General features: G+C 25.9%; 1 protein-coding gene across 1 annotated transcript in view; it reads right to left on the reverse strand.

Moving 5' to 3' along the window:
* Positions 1–13,392: 13,392 nt before the first annotated feature.
* Positions 13,393–25,131, reverse strand: part of LOC111622786 — a 31,948-nt gene continuing 20,209 nt past the window's right edge. The window contains exons 9-13 of the mRNA XM_023365210.1: positions 21,639–21,826; positions 21,068–21,325; positions 14,855–14,953; positions 14,540–14,702; positions 13,393–14,461 (exon numbers count right to left, since the gene is read on the reverse strand). Of these exons, the coding sequence (XP_023220978.1) occupies positions 14,226–14,461; positions 14,540–14,702; positions 14,855–14,953; positions 21,068–21,325; positions 21,639–21,826 (944 nt within the window). The 3' untranslated portion in view covers positions 13,393–14,225. The remainder of the gene's footprint in view (positions 14,462–14,539; positions 14,703–14,854; positions 14,954–21,067; positions 21,326–21,638; positions 21,827–25,131) is intronic.

Here is a 25,131-nt window from a genome sequence, read left to right on the forward strand (position 1 = left end):
TTAAATAGGCAAGAATCACACCCGTGTAGAGACTATTTGCTTTTATACTATAACAGTATTCTTTCCTCTATCAAAATTCTTAGAAATTTTTCGAATTAAACCATTTCAAAATTTTTTTATTAACTCATTTATATATAAATTAAAATTACACTTTGGTATGTCAAATATATTGTCAAACAGCTCCTTCTTCTGAAGACAGCATTCTTTTATGATTACTTCTTTATAGAATCTTTGGTGCCATATGAAATTGGTATCTAAATTTATGATTGATTTCAATTTCATTTTTATTTATTGTAAGAGTAGGTTTCGTGTGAGCAATTTTCTTCGCTTCAATAAACTCTTCTTTTCGGAAAAATAAGATGGTCATACTCCTCTGGAAATGAATCGATTGTGTAATCCAATGCATTGAAATTTTAAATGAAAATAAATTCTAGAAAAACAGAAAATAATATTCTTGAATTAGCACGTTAATTAATTGATTTTTTTATTAATACCGCCTTCAAATGATATTAATTAGGCAAAAGAACCTTAATGAATTTAAAGCTGGAAGTTTGAAGATGACATTTTCTACTCTACAGAAAAGCGTTAATTAACAAATATTCTTCTCATTCTTCTTATTATTTTACTTTGAATTATAATAAATCTATAACGTTTCTATTTTTAAGAAAAGTTTAAATTAAATTTAGACATTTATTTATTGCCATTGCTATAATCGATTATGGTTATTTATATTATTTTTCCACGTATTTTTCTCTTTCTAAAATTACAGAAAAAATTAGTAAAACTTTCGTTTTTTTGTAACCGAAAAAAGTATTTTCTGTTAGAAAGAAGAGTTGAAATATTTCTTATTTTTTTACTCTGGAGGCTTTGTTTATTTATAAGGCAGTGCGACACGATGAGGGATTCCTCCCGGGAGGACTTCCTACAAGAAACTGACCCTTATTTAGGTGTTTCTAACTTGAAGAATACCCGGAAAACTCCATATGCCAGCTCGTTGGCGAAAAGCAAACCCACGAACTATCAGTGTTCAGAAGTTTTATCCATACAGTCACTGGTGGGCCTACTCTGGAGGCTATGACTTTGTTAGAACCAAAGATGAAAAGATAACAATAGAATGTAAGGAGCTTTGCACAAAATTCTTATGTGAATTTCTGTTATATAAAATGCCATCTGAATAAATACTCTTCATTCGTTATTGTATTCTATTTTTTTTTTTATTCCCTTTTACGTAACTTCTGAAATTACAGAAAATTTGAAGCAGTGTCCCCGTAGAAAGTTCCAATTGTGCTATTTTCTGAAGAGATTTCTATAATGGAATTATATATAGTTGTATTATAATACGGGCAATTCTTCAATGGACAATGCAATAAACTTCTAATCGTAATGGCAACTTTCATTTATATGAACAACTAATTAATATTGTATTACATTACAAGTAGATTATATTTTAATACATCAATGAACTTAAATTGCTTTATCTAAAATATTATAAGTGTCTAGAGTATTAATAAATTAGAATGTCACTCGTCTTTACGGTTAGTTATCGATTGACAAGAACTAAATATTAGTTCATCAATCAGCAGCTAAAGGCTTCCAATAACTTTATTTGGCTGTCACCAATGAAATATGTTCCATCGTTCTTGATTATCTAACAAATTACTCTATATTTATTAGCATGGGAATCGCTGAATTTACTAAAAATTTATGTTGTTTAATTGTTTTTAATAAAATCTTAAAAGTTTACTAGCAATTTCCATGGAAAATGATTTGATTTCCTAATGATAACATTAGCTTCTGAGAATTCTAAGTTTAGAAGTAATTATGTAACTGAATATTGACTGATATATGAGAAAAAATTATAAAAGGATCTTTACGCTTGTAATTAAAGATAAGGTTATTCTGAAGACAAAAGCATAAAAAATAAAATGAAACACAGGTTAGAGTAATCCTTAGATGTGTAAGTTATCATTTCAATACAAATCTAATACAACCCTCTTGTTTTCTTTAAGAAAGTCAAGGATAAATAAAGCAGAAGGAACTTAAAGAAAAAGAAAATTGTATTTTCTTCTTCGATTTTTTTCACACAAAATCAATAATATAAGTATAACTAACCGTCCTCATTTGATTGCACTCGTTATCTATTTATTTTTGCAATTCATCTCCACGTTCTTGTGTCTAGGAATGTATTTTTCCATTTAAAATTTGTTTAAAACAATATTACTTTTAATCATTTAAATGAAAATCTCAATATCCCAAATTATAATGACGTTAAGTGAACATCATCCACATAAAATATTCAGATAATTATATTATTTTATAAAATATTCGCGTAATAAATTATTGAGTAGTAGAGGACTTTTTTTCTGTAACTTTTAGTTATTTTATAATTTGATTTATTAAAGCTGTTTTCCTAGATATAAGACTTATTTCCTTCGTTATTGTTAGCTATCGAAGTGTTTTCATAATGTTGAAGAACTTTTCCACAATTATCTTATACACTTGGAGGCAGTTTTCGTCTTCTTAATTCATCGATCGACATTAATAAATGGAAATTATTTTTTTCCATATATTAAGACTTTAATAAATTATTAAACAAGTAATGGAATATCGATATAATAGAATACTAAATCTATACATTTTTCTCTTTCTCGTGATCTATCTATTCTAAAAATCCTCCTCAAATAGTTTGTTGTATATAAAACTTAAAAAAATATATTTTATTAATTTAAATTATAGAAAATCCATATCAGAAATCCTACTTTAAAACTACTTTAGAAATTCGTTTATTCGTCGGTTCCTAATATGCAACCGATATCTTAAAGAAAATCTTTATGTAAACTGGAAACTATACAGTATGACACGACGTTGTATCAATAGATTCATTACTATGATGGCTTGTTTGGTGTCAGTGGAAGATACAACAGAGGAAAGAGATACACGAATTAAAACCTTCCTCATTGAGATACACAATAAAAAATTTAAATTGACTTATTTCAAACGTTTTTTTAAAAGCATTTACGATAGCAAATATGGCTTATCAAACCATCTGTAATTCTTTGTCTAATGTCAATCTTCGTATACGTGTTAATTAAAAGATAATTATCAATTCTTCTTAATTTTTCAGTTTGTTCCAGCTTTGGGTAGTTCTGGATTCGCTACTGTTTGGTTTAAAGAAAAAAAAAGTAAAAAAATATAATGGAAAGAGGTCAATAATCTAGATAAATACTTGATTAAAAGAAGAAAGAATTTCTTCATTTTCCAAAATTTTTAACTTTCTTATAAAAAAAAAAAATTATTATAACAAGAAATTTTAATTAAATTCGCTTCTTTATAAAGTATATTTTTAAATAAAAGTTTTATTATTATATTAAAATCATTTCCTATTTGATTAAATAAAATTAATACACAATACAAAATACATTACTTGACTTTTTTTTAATAATTTGAAATTGTTTTACTTATTTAATTTCATTATATATATATATATTTTTTGAAGATGAATACGTAGTACAGCTACTGGCGTAATGTAATATTAATTAACACGATAATTTATTGTTTATATTTTCCTATAATGAGAAGAAAGGAAATCAAGAAATCATATTTTATCCATTTGGAAAACAGTACAATGGTTTTATAATAGAAAACCATTGACTCGTGTTTTTCTATCAACCTCCATTTTCTCTTTTTCCTTCGATATTTACTCGGTTTTTTCCCTTCTTTACGAATTATCGACTTTGCCAAAAGTTACACTCGACAATAGACAAACATCAAGAAATAACGCGAGAAACAGAAAAAATAAAATTCTTTTTATTATCGGAAAGTAATTGTAAGAAAGCGTATATAACACTACACGGACATTTTCTACTTACAAATATTGACAAATCGTATCAATTTTTAGATAAAATTTTCTTTATATTGAAAGTACAAAGCGATATATTTGTTGCTCTGTAAATAAATATAATTGTTTAGAAAATATTATAAAGTTGTAATTAAATTTATTTAATTCATTACAAATAATAATTATAGAAATTGTTTTAGAACTAATTAATAATTAAGTTAATAATATAATGGAAGTTTCTTTGACTGCGATTTCTAGATGATCTAAGATAGGAAAGTGCCGTGTTTAAATACCAGAAAAACCAGATAAAGATGATAAATTTGACTGTATTACATTCTATAATTAATTATACAAACTTTTCCCAATATTCTAAATACTTCGTAAGTTTTAATAATTAAATTTTTTTTATAGAAAAAGTGAATATTGATTAAAATCTTCTTCCTTATGAATATCGAACGAAGACAATAGCTGTTAACTCGATAGGAAAAAGTCACTTTTTATTTCTTAACTCGAACTTACATAATTTAATAATAATTAGAGAAACTAAATAGTATATTTCTATGAATAGAATATTAAATATAAGTTTAAATATAAAGTAATATTTAAGAAGAAAGATAGAAAGATTGTAGTTATCCATCGTCTTTATTTATTCGCTAGTTCATTGATCTTCTNGAAGATTTTGGATCATTGTTTTAGAACGATAGAACAATAACAGCTATTATTAAAACACGTAAACTGATAAGTCAATACACTTAATATGTTTTTTATCATATTTACTTGTTTATTTTTATTTATTTTTTCACATCACTGACTGCTATCTAGTATTGAATTGGAATTGTAAGAAAGATTACTTTTGTACTAAATTAAAGTTTTACTTAGCAGAAACTTATTTACAATTGTTACTGTAATTTCAGTTATATAATTTTACTTAAATAAACTAATTGTTAACAAGTATATGTGGGAGTTAGTTGCTGCAGCGAAGACATTGCTGAACGAACTCTCAACAATAATAGGAATTTTAGATATTCTGTGTAGGAATTTTGTGAGTTACATACTTCTTAATTGAAATAGTCTTGTATAAACAGTTAAATTAAACTAATCGTGATCAGATTAATCACCTCTTTGTATGGTTAATATGGTTAAGAAGTAATTAAATTCGTTCTCTTCGAAATTGAGTTATTGCGTGATAATTCTTCCTGAAAAACACAGAATTATTTTTTAAAAAATCCTGATTCTCTTATTACAAGAAAAATTTATCACACAAATTTTTTTCACTTTACAGCAACTAATTAACAAAGATGTTTGTTCCCCAATTTTCTCAACATTTTCAATATTTGGCTACATATAAAATCATGGCTTTTTCAAAANACTTACATAATTTAATAATAATTAGAGAAACTAAATAGTATATTTCTATGAATAGAATATTAAATATAAGTTTAAATATAAAGTAATATTTAAGAAGAAAGATAGAAAGATTGTAGTTATCCATCGTCTTCATTTAATCGCTAGTTCATTGATCTTCTTGATCCCCCAGTTAATTCCTTCATCTAAATTACCTTAATCTATCTAAATCATTAGTATATAGAACCACTCCCAATAGAAATATACTTTTTATTCAATCCCTACTTAAAAAATTAGGTTAATCTTTCTTAAACGTTTTATCTTATTTATTTTTAAACAGCGAGCGAAATTTTCTTATATCAAAATCAATTTTTAATACCACGTAAACGTTATATTTTCTTTTCTAGTGTCTATTTTTGATTTCTGTGGTTTATACTTTATCTGTTTATCAAATTTATTCTTTAAGTCGTTGTGGAATATATATTACAAATTTTCGAGACGATAGCATGGCTCTCACCACTATGTTACATATTTATCATCAGTGTTCGTGGTCTTTATATTTCATGTTATACCCGTGTTGAAACGAAGAAAAAATTGTGTAGATAGAAATCTTTTATACCTTGTAACGAAGTCGAATCACGTGTCGAAGTGCTTAAAGATGCATTCCACAGTTCAGTTTTCTGTTATCGAATTTTTCCAGTCACTGTACTTCAAATTTTCGGTAGTTGTCTGGAGATTACTTCGTTCGTTACTAAAAATCTTCCAGTAAAAAATCCAATCGAATTCACTCTCCTGTAATTTAAGGCACTTGTATTTAATAGTGTTTTCGTTAAAAGTAATTCTTATATTAGTATTTAGTTCATTTGCATGGAATTTTTTAAACACAATTCTAGAGAAACGTCGAATATTAATTGTTTCTTTTGAAATCACTTTCAAAATAAACAAGACACACGTAAATTAAATATATATTTCTCAATTTCTGACACAATTTCCTGTAGAATCGAGATGCCTAAGGCAGATCTTTTGATGAAGACTGGCACAAGATCGGTAAGGAGGACCTTTATACAACTTTTCATGTCTTTTCTATTTAGAGAGCGTCATAATATAACATTAAAAAAAATTGAAATTATTAAACAATACGTTTCGTTCGCTTAAGTGAAATTATCTGTTTGACATTTATCATAGTGGGAAGTAAGTAATTTTTTGGATTTACGTTAATTTTATTAAAGGACAATCGAGAACAAAGTTAAATAAATTGAAATACGTAATAACGAGTGTATTATACGTAAAAATGTATTGTATTTATGGAAGTTTAAATTTTCTAATCTCTACTTTAAAGTATTATATTTAACTAATGAGATCTTTTAACTTTTTATTTTTATTCGTAATTATACTCACGACAAACATACAAGTATGCTTACTTGATGTTAATTATCTAATTAAACTAATTAAAAGGGGATATATATATTTTCTCTTGGCAACGAAAAATTAATCTGACAATTTTATGCAAAGTTAATTATAAAAGTTTTAATCTTGTAATTTTCAATTTTATTTTCACAGATAATTTTTCCAGTTATATTTTAACTAACAGATGAGCTCGGTGTTTCTCGGGCTAAAAATAACAGCAAAGATTAAAGATTATTAGATTATTTCGTACGTCTATCCCTTCTATTAGCCTATATTATCAATATATTACAGTATTTGATTTATAACTACAATGGTTATCTTACGTAAGAGTTTATCACAGTCACCGAGTGCCCAATTTAACACATTTTAAAGATTCTTTAAATTGTGTACACTAGAGGAATAAAGAAGATTGGTCACTCGGTGACTGTCTGTTTGTCTGTCCTTATTTAACCCAGAGAAAGGAGTTAAATAAATGAAAGTCGTGACTAACATGGAAAATATAAGAGAAAGGGATCTTAAATAGTAAATTACAGTCAATTCTAAAGTAATTACAATTTTGTTTTTCAGAAAGTATAGAGAAAAACAGAAATAAGTGATTAAAAGAGAATTAAATTTATATTGTTTATCCTAGTTTGACGAAATCCTACATTTAAACAAATAAAGAGTTTTCAATTAACTCGTAATGATGCAAATAGGAATTAAGTGAATTGCTTTATACAGGAATAATGATTTCATTTGACATTCGATCTTTTTAATGTTTTTAACGTCATCCATATACCTTTTTTTTTATTATTTACCGTATATATTTTACAGTATATTACTCTCTTTATAAGTAAAAATATTAGCAAATTGTCATGTAATAGAAACGTTTAAATTATTAATTATTTTTATTATTATAAATAAAAGTTAGTTTAGAATTTAGAATAAATTCTTTAAACTGAAAAGAGAATTAATATCGACTGAAACCAAAGAGTAAGAATTTCTAAATAAAATTCCTTAATTATAAATAATGAAAACTGATTTATCAGTTAAAATTTCTTTTAAGAGTAAAGTAATTATTGATAAATTACATTTATAAAAGGACATTTAAGAAGAATTAAATATATTAAAAGATAGTTTTAATGCTTAAAGAGAAATTCCATTATCTATACTCAAATTTTAAAAACTTAGATACTTTCCTTAAAATAGATTTTGTTGACACATTAATTAAATAAAATCAAAGACGACAACTTTTCTAATTAAGAAGATTTTAACTTTAAATATTTAAGTCCTTCTTCCCATTCCATTTTCCTTAATAATGTTTAAATGTTATTAAAAATTTACAAAGGTTTAAAGAGATTTCTCGATGTTTTCCACATTGAAATTTAAATAATAATAATAATAATAATTTCTGTATACAATTGGTATGTGAATTGTTATAATTATATATATATATTTTTATATTATCCTTCGTTATAACTTAAAATTTATATATTCCAGAATACTAGAAATATAAACTTCAAGTATAAAAGAATTTAGTATGTTTCGATCAATTAGAATTTGCCAGAGAGAAAACAGCATATTTATTCTTATATATTATTTTAAGAGATAAGCTCTAAAATAACTAATTTTTTTTAATGTAAATTCGTAAGGATAAGTTTTAAGTATAGAAAATATAAATTTACATCTGGAATTAGAAATGAAGATAATACTTTCGAAAGATGTCTTCGTATGGAGAAGATAGAGAATGCTTATGAATGATCACAGAATGTAAAATATTTATATGATTTTAAACTGAAAAATGTATTAATTTAAACGTATCCTCTGGTATAATATTTGTCTTAGAATATGTTCTAATATCCATTTCATAAGCTTCAAAAAATGTCCCTAAAATTGGTCAAATTTCTAAAATTTTCTCCAGAGCTTACACTGTTTGAATCTCCATCTCAAGAATTTACACATGGTCTTCATTTTTTTTGCAACCGAATCCTCAAATCGTCTATATGTTTAATAACTCTATAGCTTAATTCAAACATTTGGAATCATAAAAAAAACATGAAATTCAATTCAGGTTGCACTCGTCTAACTTGTTCATTTAACACCATTAATCAGATTTTTAGGAGCTCCCATAACAGTTCAAGCTTCAGGATAGAAAAAAAGTAAGTCTATCACTGTTCTTTGTTATAGGATTTTAAAAACTTATTTTGTTGTAAGCAAATTTAATACTATAAAAACTTGTATAAACCGAAATACTAGCTATATCCCAAATAACTCCATTATTGGGTTATAAATTTCATATTAATATCGATTTACTGTCTTCAATGCGCCCATTTTAGAGAATGTTTTCTCGGGATTTATTTTTTACAGCAATCGTTACTTTTATATACAGAATATTTTTAAATACGATTCGAGAAAGTATGCAAGTACCTGTCGATCTATATATACATTAGCTTATTTTAAGACGTACAATGCAAAGAAGCTTCTATAAATGTCAAAAAGTGTATAAAACTTGGCAGAATTTATATTTTTAAAAATGTTTTTAAAAGTGAGGAGTAAATCGTTATAAAATTTAAATATTTACATTACGATTCCGATATTTAAAGGCTATAGAGATAATTATGTTTAACGTTTCTTTAATAATTTATTACATTAGTTAATACGTATTCGAATAGTTTAAAACACACATAAAAATATCTAGGACCCTACTATGAAGAGTATCAAACAATATAAAATGTGGAAGTATTTAGATAATTACAGAATAGAAAGTAATTAGAAGCTATAAAAGCTTTTTAATCAAACCTTTCGTGTTAAAAAACACGATTTTAAGAAAGATTGCCAGTAGAAATACATAAGTGATGCTAGAGATGGTGGTAAAAAATCGTCAAGACGGTCGTAAAAGAATCGTTTCGAAAATAAAATACCTAACTTATCATAAAAACGAGGAAATGTAACCATAAAATTGTCTGTTTTGTAAGAAAGAAAAAAAAACTCTAAATATTACCTCGTTAATATGAACCGCAATGTTACCCTTTGGATAAGTTTTCACACGAGAACCAAAAGAGATATTCATAGATCAATGGATTAATCTAGCTTCTACGTAAGTTATCTAACACGAAAGAAAATATAAGGTCATTAATCGTAAAAGAGTTAATAAAATTAATTTAAACTGTGTAAAACTTTATCACAAGCGATTTAAAAGTTTTTTTTACGAAATACATTCCAAATTAATTTGAATGTGTGCCAAATATTTCTCCTTTCTCTGTTTTTTCTTTTTTAAATTGACGTGGTGTATTGTACTGCACATTGCTAAAAGTTAACTTAAAAGAACACTTGACAAGTAACTTGAATTATCCTTATTCTTTTCTTCTTCTTTCAAGATTCATGTATGACTATAGTTACAGTCCTGTATATAGGCTACAATCATATTCCCAATCCTTCTATTAATTCTTTCTATTTTTAATAATACCCGTGTATATTCTTTCACAATATTACAATCGGAAGTAATTAAATCGTTGAATTATACTATAGATTTTATATGAAGTATATTTCCTCTTACATATGCTGGTAGTTAGTAGATATATTTCTGGTAAAGAAAGGATAAAATAGTTCAGAAAAATAATAAATTACATACAATTATTTGGAGTTTTTAAACGAATAAATAGCCTTTGTCTCTATGTCTACTTTACTGTTTATTTATGCATGCATTTTAGCACTCAAAAACAATGAAATTTGTGGATAAATAACAACAATTTTGACTCCGACAGAAAATTTTTGAAAGAATGTTAAACGGATCCAGTTCTATTCAAAAAATGATAATAAAGAGATACCCGATGCTGTAATCTCTTTTATTATTGGCATTTGATTCTTCTTCGTCGTCTCTCTTAGTAAAATGAGAATGGTGAATTTATTTCTATTAACTAAATCCTAAATCATGGTTGATTCTCGACTACAGTTTCTCCCCCTGGGACTTTCTATCTCTATAGTTATCACACAACTGCATCTCGATTGTGATGAGTAGCGGAGAAATTCGAGTATTACAGATTCTTCCAAATTCTCGGTTTATGTAAAGAAAAAGAAAAAAAAAAGGCAGAATTTCTTCTGTTTCCGTTAATCGTGTTTTCATATTTATTCAAATAAACTAACACTAATAAACGTTTAACTGCTGACGACATACCACGACATTTATTTACAGTGAGTTTACGTTTTTGATGTCACAACACAGTAAATTTATATCTCGTGTTACCGGGTTTATTTATAAATGACTGCATTCAAGCATAATATTTAACGAAAATAACTTATTAACTTAAATATTTCTATTATTATTAAATGGATAGGCAGAAGAAATCAGCCTATCGGTCTGGAGGAACCTAAAACAATTGACCCTTGACATTGATCCTTATTCTTTCAACCCATTAGATTTATTTTTCTAAGGTAATACGTAGTAAAACATGAAATACACTTAATTATAGAAAGGTTAATCAGAAACATTATAAAAACATGCAATATTAATTTGTGTGTTCAATGTAGTGAGACTCACAAGTTGTGTTTTCTACGTGTAAACATTTAAACCATTCTATATTTAGTATTTTATTTACAAAATTAAATAAACAGTTAAAAATACGAAGGTTATAAGTAAGAATATAAGTGCATTCTCTAGAACGTAATCCTATAAGCATCCGAGTTAACGACTTCGACTTTAGAAATTTACTTTAACGTTTGATTCATGTGAGAAGGAGGATAAATTCGTCGTCATAGAAACGGAAATTAGGGTAGGAAGTCTTTTTACTGAATTAAGGTATTCTTTGGACAAGATATATATTTTTTACACTAACGAACACTATAAGATTCCACGTGTCCTGCATTTATATAAATGACTTTTATTTTATCAATACGTAAAAGTAGCTTAATTGTTACATATATCTCTCTTATCAGATACACGAGAAACATTTGTTTCTCCTTTACAGCTACGTAATCATTGAATAAGTATTTAAACGACGTCTAGAAGAAACACAAGCTAAAGAGAACGTCATGCATTAGACAAAGAAATCGATTCTGTAATAGTAAAGTATTTTTTAATTATATTTTCAGGCATAATAATGCTTTCAAAAGTCAGTTATAATTAATTTTTAAGTTTATTTTATTTTTTTTAAAACGATTTCGATGTTAATTTAAGAAAAATAATTAATTAAACTATCTTATTTTCTCGGAAGTTATATTGTTTTGGATTTTTATGCACGTTTTGAGATTCTATATACAATTAGTAAAATTTATTTGCGAATCTAATGGTTCTCGTAGGAAGTTAATTGAAATACTGAATTAATTACCATTATTCACTCGAATCTAATAGAAATACAAAAGTTTAACGAGAGATAATTTTAAGTAATTTTCTTCTTTCAAACAGTAATTAGATACTTAATCTCATTCTCCCTCCCAATTCTCTATAAAACAGATAAAGAAGAGATAAAGTTGTTTCTTTCGCATTAAAAAAAAACAGAGATTTATATCGTTTTTATCAACCTTTAACATCAACACTTACCTTAAATCTTATTTTCTTTTACATCTACCCATTTCTTTCAAGACAATTTACATAGAATTTGTTAATGGACATATAAAAGAAAATATTTTTGCTTTAAGTATAATGTAATTATCATGATAAAGACTCAAATTTTAATAACTTATATAATAAGAGAGTATACTTATATATTGCTTATATAATAAGAGAAGTTAGATGAAGTTTTATTATGCCTCCAAGATCTTTGTAAACAAGCACAGAAAGAATTTCTGATGGAGAAAATTTAATTCGTAAGTTGTCTAAAGAGATATAATTTAAAATCTATGAGACTAATTTGATAATAATAACAATGAAATAACTTAATAACATCGACAGTAAGTTATATAAATCGATTTTTAGAATTGTCTATCAATAAAAATGAAATGCTTTCTAGTTTCATTCGTGCTTAAAGAGAAGTTGATAAACTGAATTTGGACAACTTTTGCACTTAGCCAAGTCTACAAAAAAAAAAATAAAATGTGAAATTTTATATCCAGAAAACTTTTTGAAAGATTTCCAATAAGAAATTCTACATTTTTCATTAAATTTTTCCATATCTTGAAAGGTAATGTACGTAACTTTAGAAGATGCTTTTCAAGCATCTAAAATTTGTCGTAACTAAATTATGAATCGTATATGAAGTAGAGAAATTCAATATTCATCTCCAAACTTCTGTTTCGGGATCAAAAGAAGAAGACGAAATTTTCGTCCAACAATAATTGATAAAAAAATTTCGTAAAAATGTAACATCTTTCGACGTTTGTGGAATAGTAAATTTTCTGCTTGGAAAACATAAAACACGTGTCGTTATAATAAAATATTTCGGATTATATCTGTATAATTTACGTTGTTCTTCGACATCGTAAAATTTTCTAATTAACTTATATAATTCAGTGAAAAAGCTATGAAACTTTACAATAAAGAGTTGTAAGGGTTTATAAAAAAAAATTACATTTCTATATTGTCTTAATATACTGATGAATAGATAGCACTAAGCTGATTAAATTCTCGTCACGGTTTACCTGTTCTATTATCTATAATTAGGAATAACTTGATACATTTATAAATAGATAATATATGTAGTCGATGCATCAAAATGTCTTTAGAACAATACGCTGGTTTCATTTTATTTACCTCTTTTGTCTGTCTGATTTCATGACAGGTAGTCTATACTTTGCGGAATAAACTTAATTCCTTACCGAATTTTAGCTTATATAATATTACAAAACTGTTGACATATTTAACTGAAAAGGTTAAGATTTACAGTAATATATTTTCGAAAAATAATCTTTTATTTGTACTAAAAATACGATTTTACATGGCTTTCATATAGTTAAAAACACGACAATTGAAAAATATACACAGTATAAGTATTAGAAACATGTTTTCTTTTTACAAAAGTTAATTAATATCGATGATTAATCACGTTTTACAGATGAATCTAATGAAGATAAGTTTGATATTTGTTTGTTTTATATCAGGTTTAAAATGATATTATATAAAGTTTATTCCCAAATTTGTATTTATAATGAGTTGAAACAGATAAACTTATTAAACTTCTCTAGCTTTCTGTTCGAACTTTGATCTTATTCTATCGAGATTAATCATACAGACAATTGTATTCGAGAAGTTTGTATTTATTCAATCACAATGCTGACATGAACTGATTTTCTGTAATTTGTAGAGATGAAAACAAACGATGAGAGAGATGCAGAATTCTAGATATTTTGCATTCTTAACTAGAAAAGATGACAGATCTTTCCTTTTTATAGAAGCCACCATAATGTTTGTTTGAATCCACCAGTCAATTCGCTCCATTCGTAAAATATACAACGTGCCGAATCATCTAGAGAGAAAGAAAAATGTATTAATTAAATCTTAATCGTACTTTTTATCCAATACGTTGCATTCTCACTTAACTGCACCGTCACCAATTGAGTGAGGAAATACATCTTTTATACGGTTCTGTGGGCAACTTCGTATTGTTTCATTTAATAGAAAAATATAAATGATAAACGGTGCGAAAGTAACGTAATATGAGAGTTTCTGCTCTATCTTTCATTAGTATTAAATACAAATAATTTCATCACATTTTTTTAATCTATTTTACTCAAATAAATGTATTATAGGCCTATACCATTTACTTGAAAAAAAATCTATAAAATCAAGTGTAATTCTCTTGTCTTTTGTATGATTTAAAAACTTAAAAAATAATAAACTGAGAAAAGCATAAAACCATTTATTGATGACATTTTGAGTCACTAGAGGGAAAATTGGCGTAGTTTTCTTCTTAGAAGATCTCCAGAAAAGTAAATAAGTGGTTGATCTCTGAGCGGATAATTCTATTAATTAAAAGAATAGAAAAAAAAATATCTTAAAAATTCTTATATTATAAATGATAAGAAAGAAAAGAAACTTACGACGGCGCTTAAATCTATTTCTACCATATCCACACTTCAATAATCTAAGGAATGCCTTTCGGAATTTCTTGTTGCAACCTCCATAAATAATAGGATTGAGGGCACTATTGGAATAGGCGATGAATGTGGTTATGTGGTTCATCTTGAGGAACCATGCTGGCTGCTGAATACAAATTAAACATAATTTAAAAGATAAAAGAAAGCTAAAATTCTAAATATAAACAATACATCAAACAATTTCTTAATTAACAATTATTAAAAGGGTATTTAAAAATCATATAAATGTTCTTTTGCAAATACGAGAAAAAGAATTACCGCATGGTTGTATCCAAATTGCGAATAGAGGACAATGACTTGGAGAGGCATCCAACACAATACGAAGACTAAAAGAACCGCACACACCATCTTAATCACCTGAAACACATTTAGAAATAATAAAAAAATCATGCTGTCCAGTGAAGATTAAGTAAGTAGAGAATCTATAGTAACAATAGATATTATTTACTTTCAGAATTTAAGATTAAGTTTATTGTTATAATTAAAAATTAAATATTTTATATTTATTAAATTTAAGAATATAATCACTATAGAAGAAAAACTATTAAAATTCTCATAATAAAGAAATTTGCTGTTGGAATTGTTTTTTTAACTTAAAATTAATTGAAAAGCGAAGGTTGTAATTGCATTTGATTTCTTCAAAATTAACTTATCTATAAAAATAGACATACATTGTATTCTTTTAAAGCAAGTTTAGAAAGAACAACGATTTTTTTAGTGTAAATGCAACTAAATTATAGTTTCTGATCTAGCATCCTCCTATTACTTTTGAAGTCATTTAGTTACATTTATTCGCCAGATAAGTAACATATTTTCCGAAGTTTTGATTGTTTTAACACACAAAGAGTACAATGCAAATGGAACAATGTTAATTTATCAATACAAACGAAGAAATTCAGATAGAGTTATTATGAAAGTAATAAGAATCAATAGAGAAAGAATTGAAGTCATTTAAACAGATGATAACAGTAGCCTAGATGCTTTTAATCCTCTAAATAAAAGGCATATACAGTCGACCCCCCTATAACACTGTTGATTTTTTCCGTTTTATATGAATTCCATGTTGTACGAGTCACTTAGATTTTACAAATACGTGTGCCGGGCTGTGAACGGTGACAGTATCGATGGATTATGTATTAAATAACACTACAAATATTGTAGTTTTAAGTAAAAGTAAGCGTAAAAACTAGTTTTCTATTCGTAATTTTAGTTTATTTATAAAATTCCTTGATAGAATAGCAATTTTAGGATAAAAATTAAGATTATTAACATAGAAATATACTTTTCCTTTGATTGTTCTTCTATTAGGAACGTCTTTTCTGTTCTTTTATCCTTAAATACAAAGGAGAGAAAACTATAAATCATTGTGAAACTTTCTAAACTTATAATTTTGTCATTTATTTTCATCAATGAACGTTCCAGACAAATTTATCACTGGAGGAACTCAACACAAACGAATAAAGAAAATAATAAAATATTAGTTACGAAAGAATTCAGGTTTTATATGGATAAGATAATGCATTAAATACATTATATATAAGCTTTATTCATATATTTATAATCATTTATGTTAAAAGAATAATAAACAAAGTGTATAATTTCATTTAAAGAAAATAAATAGGACTACAAATTATAGAAATCATCTCAGATAAAACTTTTAACTTTATTCCATATTTTTAAATTAACAGTTAAAGAGAAATGATATTGAAAACTCGTTAAAAATAATCAAATTTTTAACGATTTTACAAGTTTTTTTTTTAAAAAAAATATTATTTATAAATATAAAAAGCAAGGCAATGGGGAAAAAAAAAAAAAACAAATTTTATTTTCTATTGTTGATTGAATAAAGTTACAGTTTTGATGATCTTATAAAGATTTATAAGTTTTATCGAGCATCTTATATAGAATTTTCAAGTTTCTAAATCCATTTTTCAATGTTTTTATTTTTTTTTATCTTTACGTAAATATAAATCTATAATTGAATTTAAATCATAAAATTCAGAAAACAAATAAAAAAAAAGTTAGTACTTTATAGAGAAAATTTTCCATTTAAATCTAATTTTATAAACTTGTAAGAAGCTTCATTAGAGTCATTCATATTTTAGACACGTTGGTGATGTCTTAGAAATAACAAGACAATTAAACAGTTTCGATAAAGTGAATACATTTCGTCTTCTTTACAGTAGAAGGAACATTTTAACGAACTCTGACATTTCGAGTTGTCAATTTTATGAATAGAACAATGCCTCTGTTTACGCATTTTAAACATTGTTAACATTAAAACGTTTCACATGGACAATATTTGCTTTAAATCGTAATTAAGGAATTAAGACTCGAAAGCATTCTATCGTTAGTAATTTAGTTTGAATTACGAAGCATACAGATTCAGAAATATACATACTTAGTACTTAGAACTATGCTAAAGACTTCATATTTTTATTTATTTTTTAGAAAATTATAGAGTTAATTTACAGATTCTTTACCATTCATGTGTAGTGAATCCGAATCTAATCAAAGATACACCTTACTCATCTTTAGAAGAATGGAAATCATTATCTACTAAATGATAACTGTATTTGCCTATTTCCCACATACATTACACATTTTTATATTTACTGTACACTTTTTTGAAATTCTAAACATCAGTTTACGTTAACAGACTTTTGCCAAAATGTTAAAATATTAATAAATAACTTAATGTCAACTTGGATGTAGAATACTTGTTGCATTGCCAATTGATGATGATTTAAGTTATCTTTAACGTTATGTTTGAATGTAATTTGTTTACGTTAGTGAAACTTTATATTTAAAATTATCTCTTCTATCATCTGAAATTTACTAATCATATGTTATTTATAGAAAGTTTTATATAAAATTTTATTAGCCTGTACTTTATTTCTTTATTTAATATTTTACCTCATCCATATAAAGAAATTCGCAATATTCCAATAATTTCGCCTATAAAAAGAGATACATTTTGTGTTATTTTTTTAACTCTGATCAATAAATTTTATACAAAGAAACTTCAAGAATAATTTTCTTTTGTTAATAGAGATATACTTAAGAAATAATTAGGTTTTACGATAAAAATAAAACTGTTTTAGTGTAATAAAACACGAGAAACCCATTTCAATTCTTCTTTTCCTAGAAATTTATGGATGAATGAAAAGCACTTTTTTTTACTCTCCCTGGATAATGAAATCGTCTTAAAAAAAGAATTAAATTTCTTGACACTTCTATTGAGTTTTTAACAAGATTATTTCTATTCGATTGTCATCATTAAATAAAGAATGATATCTTATTAACTGTTTTCAGAAACTCGAGAATCTTTCAACAGAGCATTCTGTACTTGTAGAGAATTTTTGAATTTTATGAATTTAAGGGTCAGAAAATGATCCCTTTCCTCAAGATTTTTACATTTTTGTACAAAATCGAGAAATGCAGAAAAATTCTGGGGTTTTTTTTTCTGTACGTATGAATATTAGTGTGTGAGGGGGCACGATTTTATTTACCCTCTTTGAAAGCTTAATAACGCCTATACTTTATGTCAAAAATTTATGAAATTTGACAAGAAAGTTTGTTTATTATGAGAATTGATGCTATTAAATTTTGATGATTAAAGGTCAAGGGGATGGTGAGATAAATAATGTATCTCAGTAAAGATTATTTACTTCCATTACAAAATACGTCGTCACAATGCCTTTTATTTTTTGATTATATTCGAAAAACACACATTACTTGTTGGTTGTTTATCAATTATCTTTTCTATTATACTGGAGAAGCAAAAATCTATCAGCATTCGGTTGGATTGATCTCTTATTTCTACTCTTGTTTAGGAACAAGTTAAGAGGATTGATCATATAGAATTTAATTTCTTTGTTATATCTATTATCGATGATTTTCGAACATAACTTTCTTTTATTTTCTTAATCTATGCAAATGTAATAACCCGTAATAAATTCGTCCAAATATATAAAGTTCATTCGAGCGAACATAAGAATTTTCTACATATTTCTGAGTTTTAAACTTCGGGAGATTCTTTGAAACATTGCATATAAATGAGCGAATTTATATTATACATTGTAGATTTGTAATTGAAATACAATCCTATAATTTATGGAAGAAAAAAAACAATAAATTAAACAAATGGACAAATAATATAATGCATTTTTTTCAAATGGAAAAAAGGAAAATTCAGAGTAATGTACTTGAAAGAAGAAAAGATAAATACTTAACAGACAAATTGAAAAAAAAATATATATATATTGTTAAATTAATTATATAAAACGAGTATTCATTCGAATGTAAATCTAGAATTTACATAAGAACAAAAACGAGGAAAATCATAAAATAATTCATCCGTACTTAATCCTTGTTAAAGCTTCCGTGACAAAATTAATAATTAAATATATTCCCAAATTTTTTTAAAAAGGAGAACGTATTAGAAGAGGAAATAAACGAGAATTCATTAAAGAAAAATTAATTTTCCTCCTTTAAACTATAATTGCGAAGAGGAAGAAGAGTAAAATAAATCACCGAAGGTTATCACTTTAGAATAAATATCATTTATAGAATAAGTTTCACTCGACATTTCTGTATAAAAGTTTCATGAAATTTTATCGTTTAATTTCTTTAATAAGTTCTATTAAAACTTTTAGTTTAGATTGTAAAAATATATAATAAAATATACTTTTGATTACAAGTGATGCAGTTTGGGAGGAGGAATTACAAATGGAAGAGCAAAGTGGAATATTTTTTTTTACCGTAGAAAAATATTTCCACAGAACGAATCGAGCAGAAAATGCTCATCTCAAATCTATATTCATGAAATTTCCGGAGGAACAATTTTTCCTTCTTATCCGTCGATAGCCAATGATCTTTCCGAATTAAAATCGGAAATGCCTCCTCAATAGGATAACGTTGCCAAGAAACAACCTTTCCGATTGTTCTGTAGTTATTCATTCGTTAATAATACTAAAATAGAAGAGTAGAGAAGAAAATCCTTTTATTTTTTTTTTATACATAATTTCTAAATATGCACACATTTTGCCTCAAGAAACAAAACAGCAATGATTAAGCTTAAGTCCATGTGTCTGAAAGTTATAACAACTTGTAAGTTAAATTGTATTTTCTTATACATATTTTATGTAAAAAAACAATTTCCCTATTCTGAGAAATAACAGAAAAACTGTGGTAATAAGGACACACAAAAGAAAATTTGGAAGAAAGAATAAAATAAATTGTTTCAGATTCTTATAAGTATTAAAGTCATTCTATTTTGATAATTATTAATATCATTAACATTTGATAATAATAATAATTAATTTACAGTTCGCAATGATTTCAAATATCTGTATATTTATTAATAATAGCTTTTAATTATTTCGCTTCAGGAAATTAAAGTTTAAGTAAATTTACTTTATGCACTTTTTTTATTCTCTCGTGTGTTAAAATTTTAATACAATTTCTATTTACTTATATTTCTTTATTGAATATTCAAACTATTTTAATGAAAAATAAACAATTCTATTTAATTAAGATTATTAAAACAATCAAATTTTCTATTCGTTTTCTATTCTAATTATGTTTATTGAATAAACAGAATTTTGGTTATAATTACATTGGATTTTTTTTCATTTACAAACAAGAAATTTCTTCAAATATTCAATTAAAATGAATAAACTTATTTAAATTCAGTTTTGAAAAGATAAATATTACAATATAATTAATTATTTTGCGTTACAAGAATATATAATACACATGCAAATAACGAATAATCAAAATTTAATTTCAATTATGTAAATATTATACGTATAAATTTATAATTAATCTATGTATATTAGAAACCAAATACTTTCTAATTGCTTTTTTATCTCTATATATATGTAAAAAGCAATTAGAAAAAGGAATTTTGTAACAGCGATAGCATCAACCTACACACGTAGTGTGTAGGTTGATGCTATCGCTGTTACAAAATATTGAAATATTAAAAGATTTTTTTCATAAATTTAAACAAATTAAAGTGAAATTTTTAAAATATATTTTAGTAAAAGAAATTAAATATTTATAGGAATTTGATGGATCGTCCTAAATCAATTGATAAACAAATTACTCGATAGATCACTGAAAAAAAGTCTTTTTTTTTAATAATTTAAAAGAGAAAGTTAAAAATAATTTCAAGTAAATAGTGAGAAAAGTTTTAAAAATAATTAGTTTCCACTCTTACTTTCATTAATACAATAGGAGAGAAAAGGACTTCATATGTCACACTATTGTCGTGTAAATACAGTGTAAAACTGTGAATTGCTCTTTCAACTGATTACAAAATTGAATAGAAGAGGTGCCAAATTTAACCTCTTTTTACTTCTTTAATAAATTATTAAGAAAATTAATCAATCTTAATTAGAAAGTTTTAACATTTCTATATAGTATACGTATAAATGAAAATAATGGTTATTTATTAGTTCTTACTTTTTTCTTTGCTCTGTATTGTGCATTAATATTAGCTATATTCTTCTCTCCGGGGAGTTCGTTCATCCATAATTTCCAGATAACGAGAAAATACGAAGTACACATAATGAAGATTGGTAAGAAGAAGAGAGCAACCGTAACGAAGCTATAGTAGATCTTCTTTCCCTTGACTATTTTAACACATTTTCTTAAATCTTCTGAGTAAACGTCTTCGTAAGGCCAAACGTCTCTACATTGAATCTCCAAGAAATCTCTCCACTGAAAAAAAAGAGGCATTCAATTTCGTAAAAATCTGATTACACAATAACAATTTCAAGCAATCTCGAGATATTTAAGTTGTTGAAATACACACGATCACTTTTATATCCCTACTCCCTCCATCATTAATTACTATAATTGAGTAGCATCAATCCCCCTAAACATATAACGTCCATACATACAATAAAGGTGCCCTGAGTCCAAAAAATGTAAAAATCTCTAGGGGAATCATTTTCCCTCCGTTATAGGGGAAAGTAAAAAATGAGATATAAAAGTCAAAATTCGAATTTCAGCGTGAAAATATTCCTTTCACCTGTCTTTCGGTATGAGTCCTGTAGAGGAGGAAAGGGATGGAAACCATCATTGAGACGATCCAGATAACTGCGATGACGGCTCCTGTCTTCTGTTTTGTGATCCTGACGTGAAGGGGGAACATGACAGCGACGAATCGATCGCAAGATATAGCAGAAAGAGTCAAGACACTTGCCGTCAGACACGTCACTGCAAACATATAGAAAAATTATTCTAGAATAATTTCCGTTATATACGTAGATAAATATAACTTTCTAGAATATTTTACGTATTAAACAGATAATAGAAAAGTAAATTTTCTATTAATTTCTTATCACAGATTGATTTTCTAGAATATTGTACGTATTAAACAGAGTTATTATCACAGAGTGATTTTTATTAATACAAGTCGACCCCCCTATAACACTGTTGATAATTCCGTGTTATATGAATTCCTTGTTGTACGAGTCACTTAGATTTTACAAATACGTGTGCCGGGCTGTAAACAGCTCACGTATTTGCAAAATCTAAGTGACTCGTACAACATGGAATTCATATAACACGGAATAATCAACAGTGTTATAGGGGGGTCGACTTGTATAAAAAATCGTTATACGATTTCACGTAATGCTATCGAGATTCTTTATCATCTAGCAAATATTTAATAAATTAAATAATCCTTTTATTAAATTTAAAAAAAGTAAATTATTTAAAGAGTAGAATTTCGAATAAACAAACAAAAGTTGAATAGAAATTTTAAGAAAAATTTCAAAAATAGAAAATTTAATCAGAGAAACAATTTCTAACTCGTCTTGCTTAAATTCCAAATCAGCAGATGCGGGTTCAGTTATTAAATTACTTTAGAGAAGTCAAGTTTAGAGAAAAATTTAAAGCACGAAACAACATAACTCGAAAAATTCCTCTTTCTTTTTTATATATCAAGCCAATTTGTGACAGGAAAAATAGAATTGACGACATCAAAATTATAGAAAATGCCATTGGGTTCGTTTAAATTTCGTAGAAATTACAATTTTCTCTTCATTCTCTGAGGAATGTTTTACTTTTTTTTGTTGTTGCTCAATTTATTTTGATTCCAATTTTATCTTCTGATCTGATAGGATGTTTGAAACAGTTTTATTGAAAAAAAAAACAGGAATTTCCTTTCGTTTATATTGTTAAATTTTTGGGCGTGTAATTGTTAGAAGTAGGGTCTAAAAAACAACGTTAAAATGGTATTAAGACAGATAAACTCTAATTAAAAACTTCTCTTTCTCTAATCAAGTTACGCCAACAAGATTCTTAAATTAAACTCGTGTACGTTAAGCAACTCGGATTATCTTGTTTCGTCATAAAATACAGTAATTTGCTTCTAGAAAGTAATTTAAACCTTTTTTTTTATTAAAAAAAAGTAGTTAAAATGATAGATAAAGCACTCTTTTAACAGTACTTAAGTTACATATTTAAACATAAATTATCATAATACCCTTGGAGTTATCAGAGTTATAGACGTGTTCGAAAGAATTTATTATCACTTTAAAGACTTTCACACAATATTTTTATTATTATTTTGTATTTATTCAGTTTTAAATTAATTTTATAGTTGTTTTTTTATATGTAAAAAGTAGAAAAGTAGTGTATTCAATGCATGTCATCGGTACAGGAGTGTATTTTATTATATATTTTTTTCGTTTATAGTTTTGAAAATTTCAATTCTACATTTAATTTTCTGCTTATATTCATGTTTAAAAAACAAAACAAATACAAAAGCACAAACTAAAAATGACGTATTTAATCTGTATTTGGCATACACGACATACCGGAGAAACGGGGAAAAAAAGGAATAAGAACTACAAAAATAAATAAATAAATAAATATTCTATTGAATCTTTTAATTTTTTAAATAATTTAAAATACAATTTACGATTATTTCAATATCATAAAACAGTAATACAGTTTTCTGATAGTGTAATAATAACACTATAATTTACAGGCTTTCAAGTCCAAGATTCGTGTTTATATTGGAATAATCTGAATAATTTTTAACTTTATGTGTTAAAAATCCCATAATATTTAACAGTTTTATAAATTAAAAGTGAATAAATATACGTAATTTTTTAAACGAAAGTGAAAAAGTATGGGTGTTAATTGTAGCCTGCCATTGATTATGGCGGATCACATTTACGCCCATTAAAAGTAAATCCTATCCTCAATTGAGTGACCAGCATTTTTTAAAGATGGGAAATATATTTAGCATAGTTTATTAATAAATACTTACATAAACTACTTAAAATTTTCATTAAGCTTTAGAATAATACGTGGTATAGAACTCCTACTAGAAAATTGTTAAAAGGTTTGGAGATTAGAGAAATCTTCATGAATTTTAATAACGTGTAATGAAGTAAGATGTAAACTAAATTCCCTATTCAGTTTGTAAGCTTTAGTCTTGATTTTACCTTTTGTTTTAGCTATACGTTCTACCACACAGACGATTAACGAAACGTGTTACATGGACGATTTCTAGGATATCACAAAGGCATATCGAAACTTTAATGACAATAAAATCAAATTTAAAAAGTATATAAACTGTTCTACAACATAATTTGTATGCTCCTTTAGAATAAAGTACACCTTCTAATACACCTGTATTATATTTCGTTAAAATAACTTGAAAATACAAAAAAATAAATAGTAAAACGAATTATAACTGAAGCACTTTACAATAGAAGTAAACGACAAAAGAGATAAGAAATAAAAGCAAGATTAAGATCCAATTGCATTTAAGCAAAATGGAAAAAATGATAAAAGTATTGACAACGATAATCCGATAAATCTTTCTATTGATAAACAACCTGAAATAGCGACATTTTTATATATAAAAAAAACTTTCAAAACTTGTTTCCCGTTTACAGTATTTAAGATTTTAACTATTTGATCTTTAATTATAGACTTAGTTCTAGGAAAAAGAATTAATACAATACTTTAGACTGTTGAGATAAAAAATAACCAATAACTTTATTTATTAAGTTGAGAATAATTCTGACTACGAAAATTCATAAAATTTATCAGAATCTTAATTAAAATACATAAGATTCTCTTGATATTTTATAAAGATTAATAGGAAAAGTGTAGTATTAATCACTTGTAAGCATAGATTCTAACAAAAGGTAGACTTCTATTCTCTTTATTTGAATCCATTTTAACATTAAAATGTAAATAAGAAAAATAAACTAAGATATTTCATTGTTGTTAATATATTTCATTGTTAAATATATTCTAAATTTATATAATAGATAATGAATCTAAGATATTTCAACATTCTTGGATTTCGAATGAGAAAATATCGAAAGATATTGACCGATATAAAGTGGAAAACCAATTTTAAAGCGAGATAGAGAAAAATCGTTGAGGCAGAACTCGATATAAAAAGAAACTTTGAAAATCGCATTATAGAATGGAAAGGTCTTCTTATACATGATATTTATAAAAGAATAAGATGAAAAAATTCAGTAGTATAA

This window comes from Centruroides sculpturatus, unplaced genomic scaffold, assembly GCF_000671375.1.
Source record: "Centruroides sculpturatus isolate CEXI.00-Female unplaced genomic scaffold, Cexi_2.0 scaffold39, whole genome shotgun sequence".
Classification (NCBI taxonomy): Eukaryota; Metazoa; Arthropoda; class Arachnida; order Scorpiones; family Buthidae; genus Centruroides; species Centruroides sculpturatus.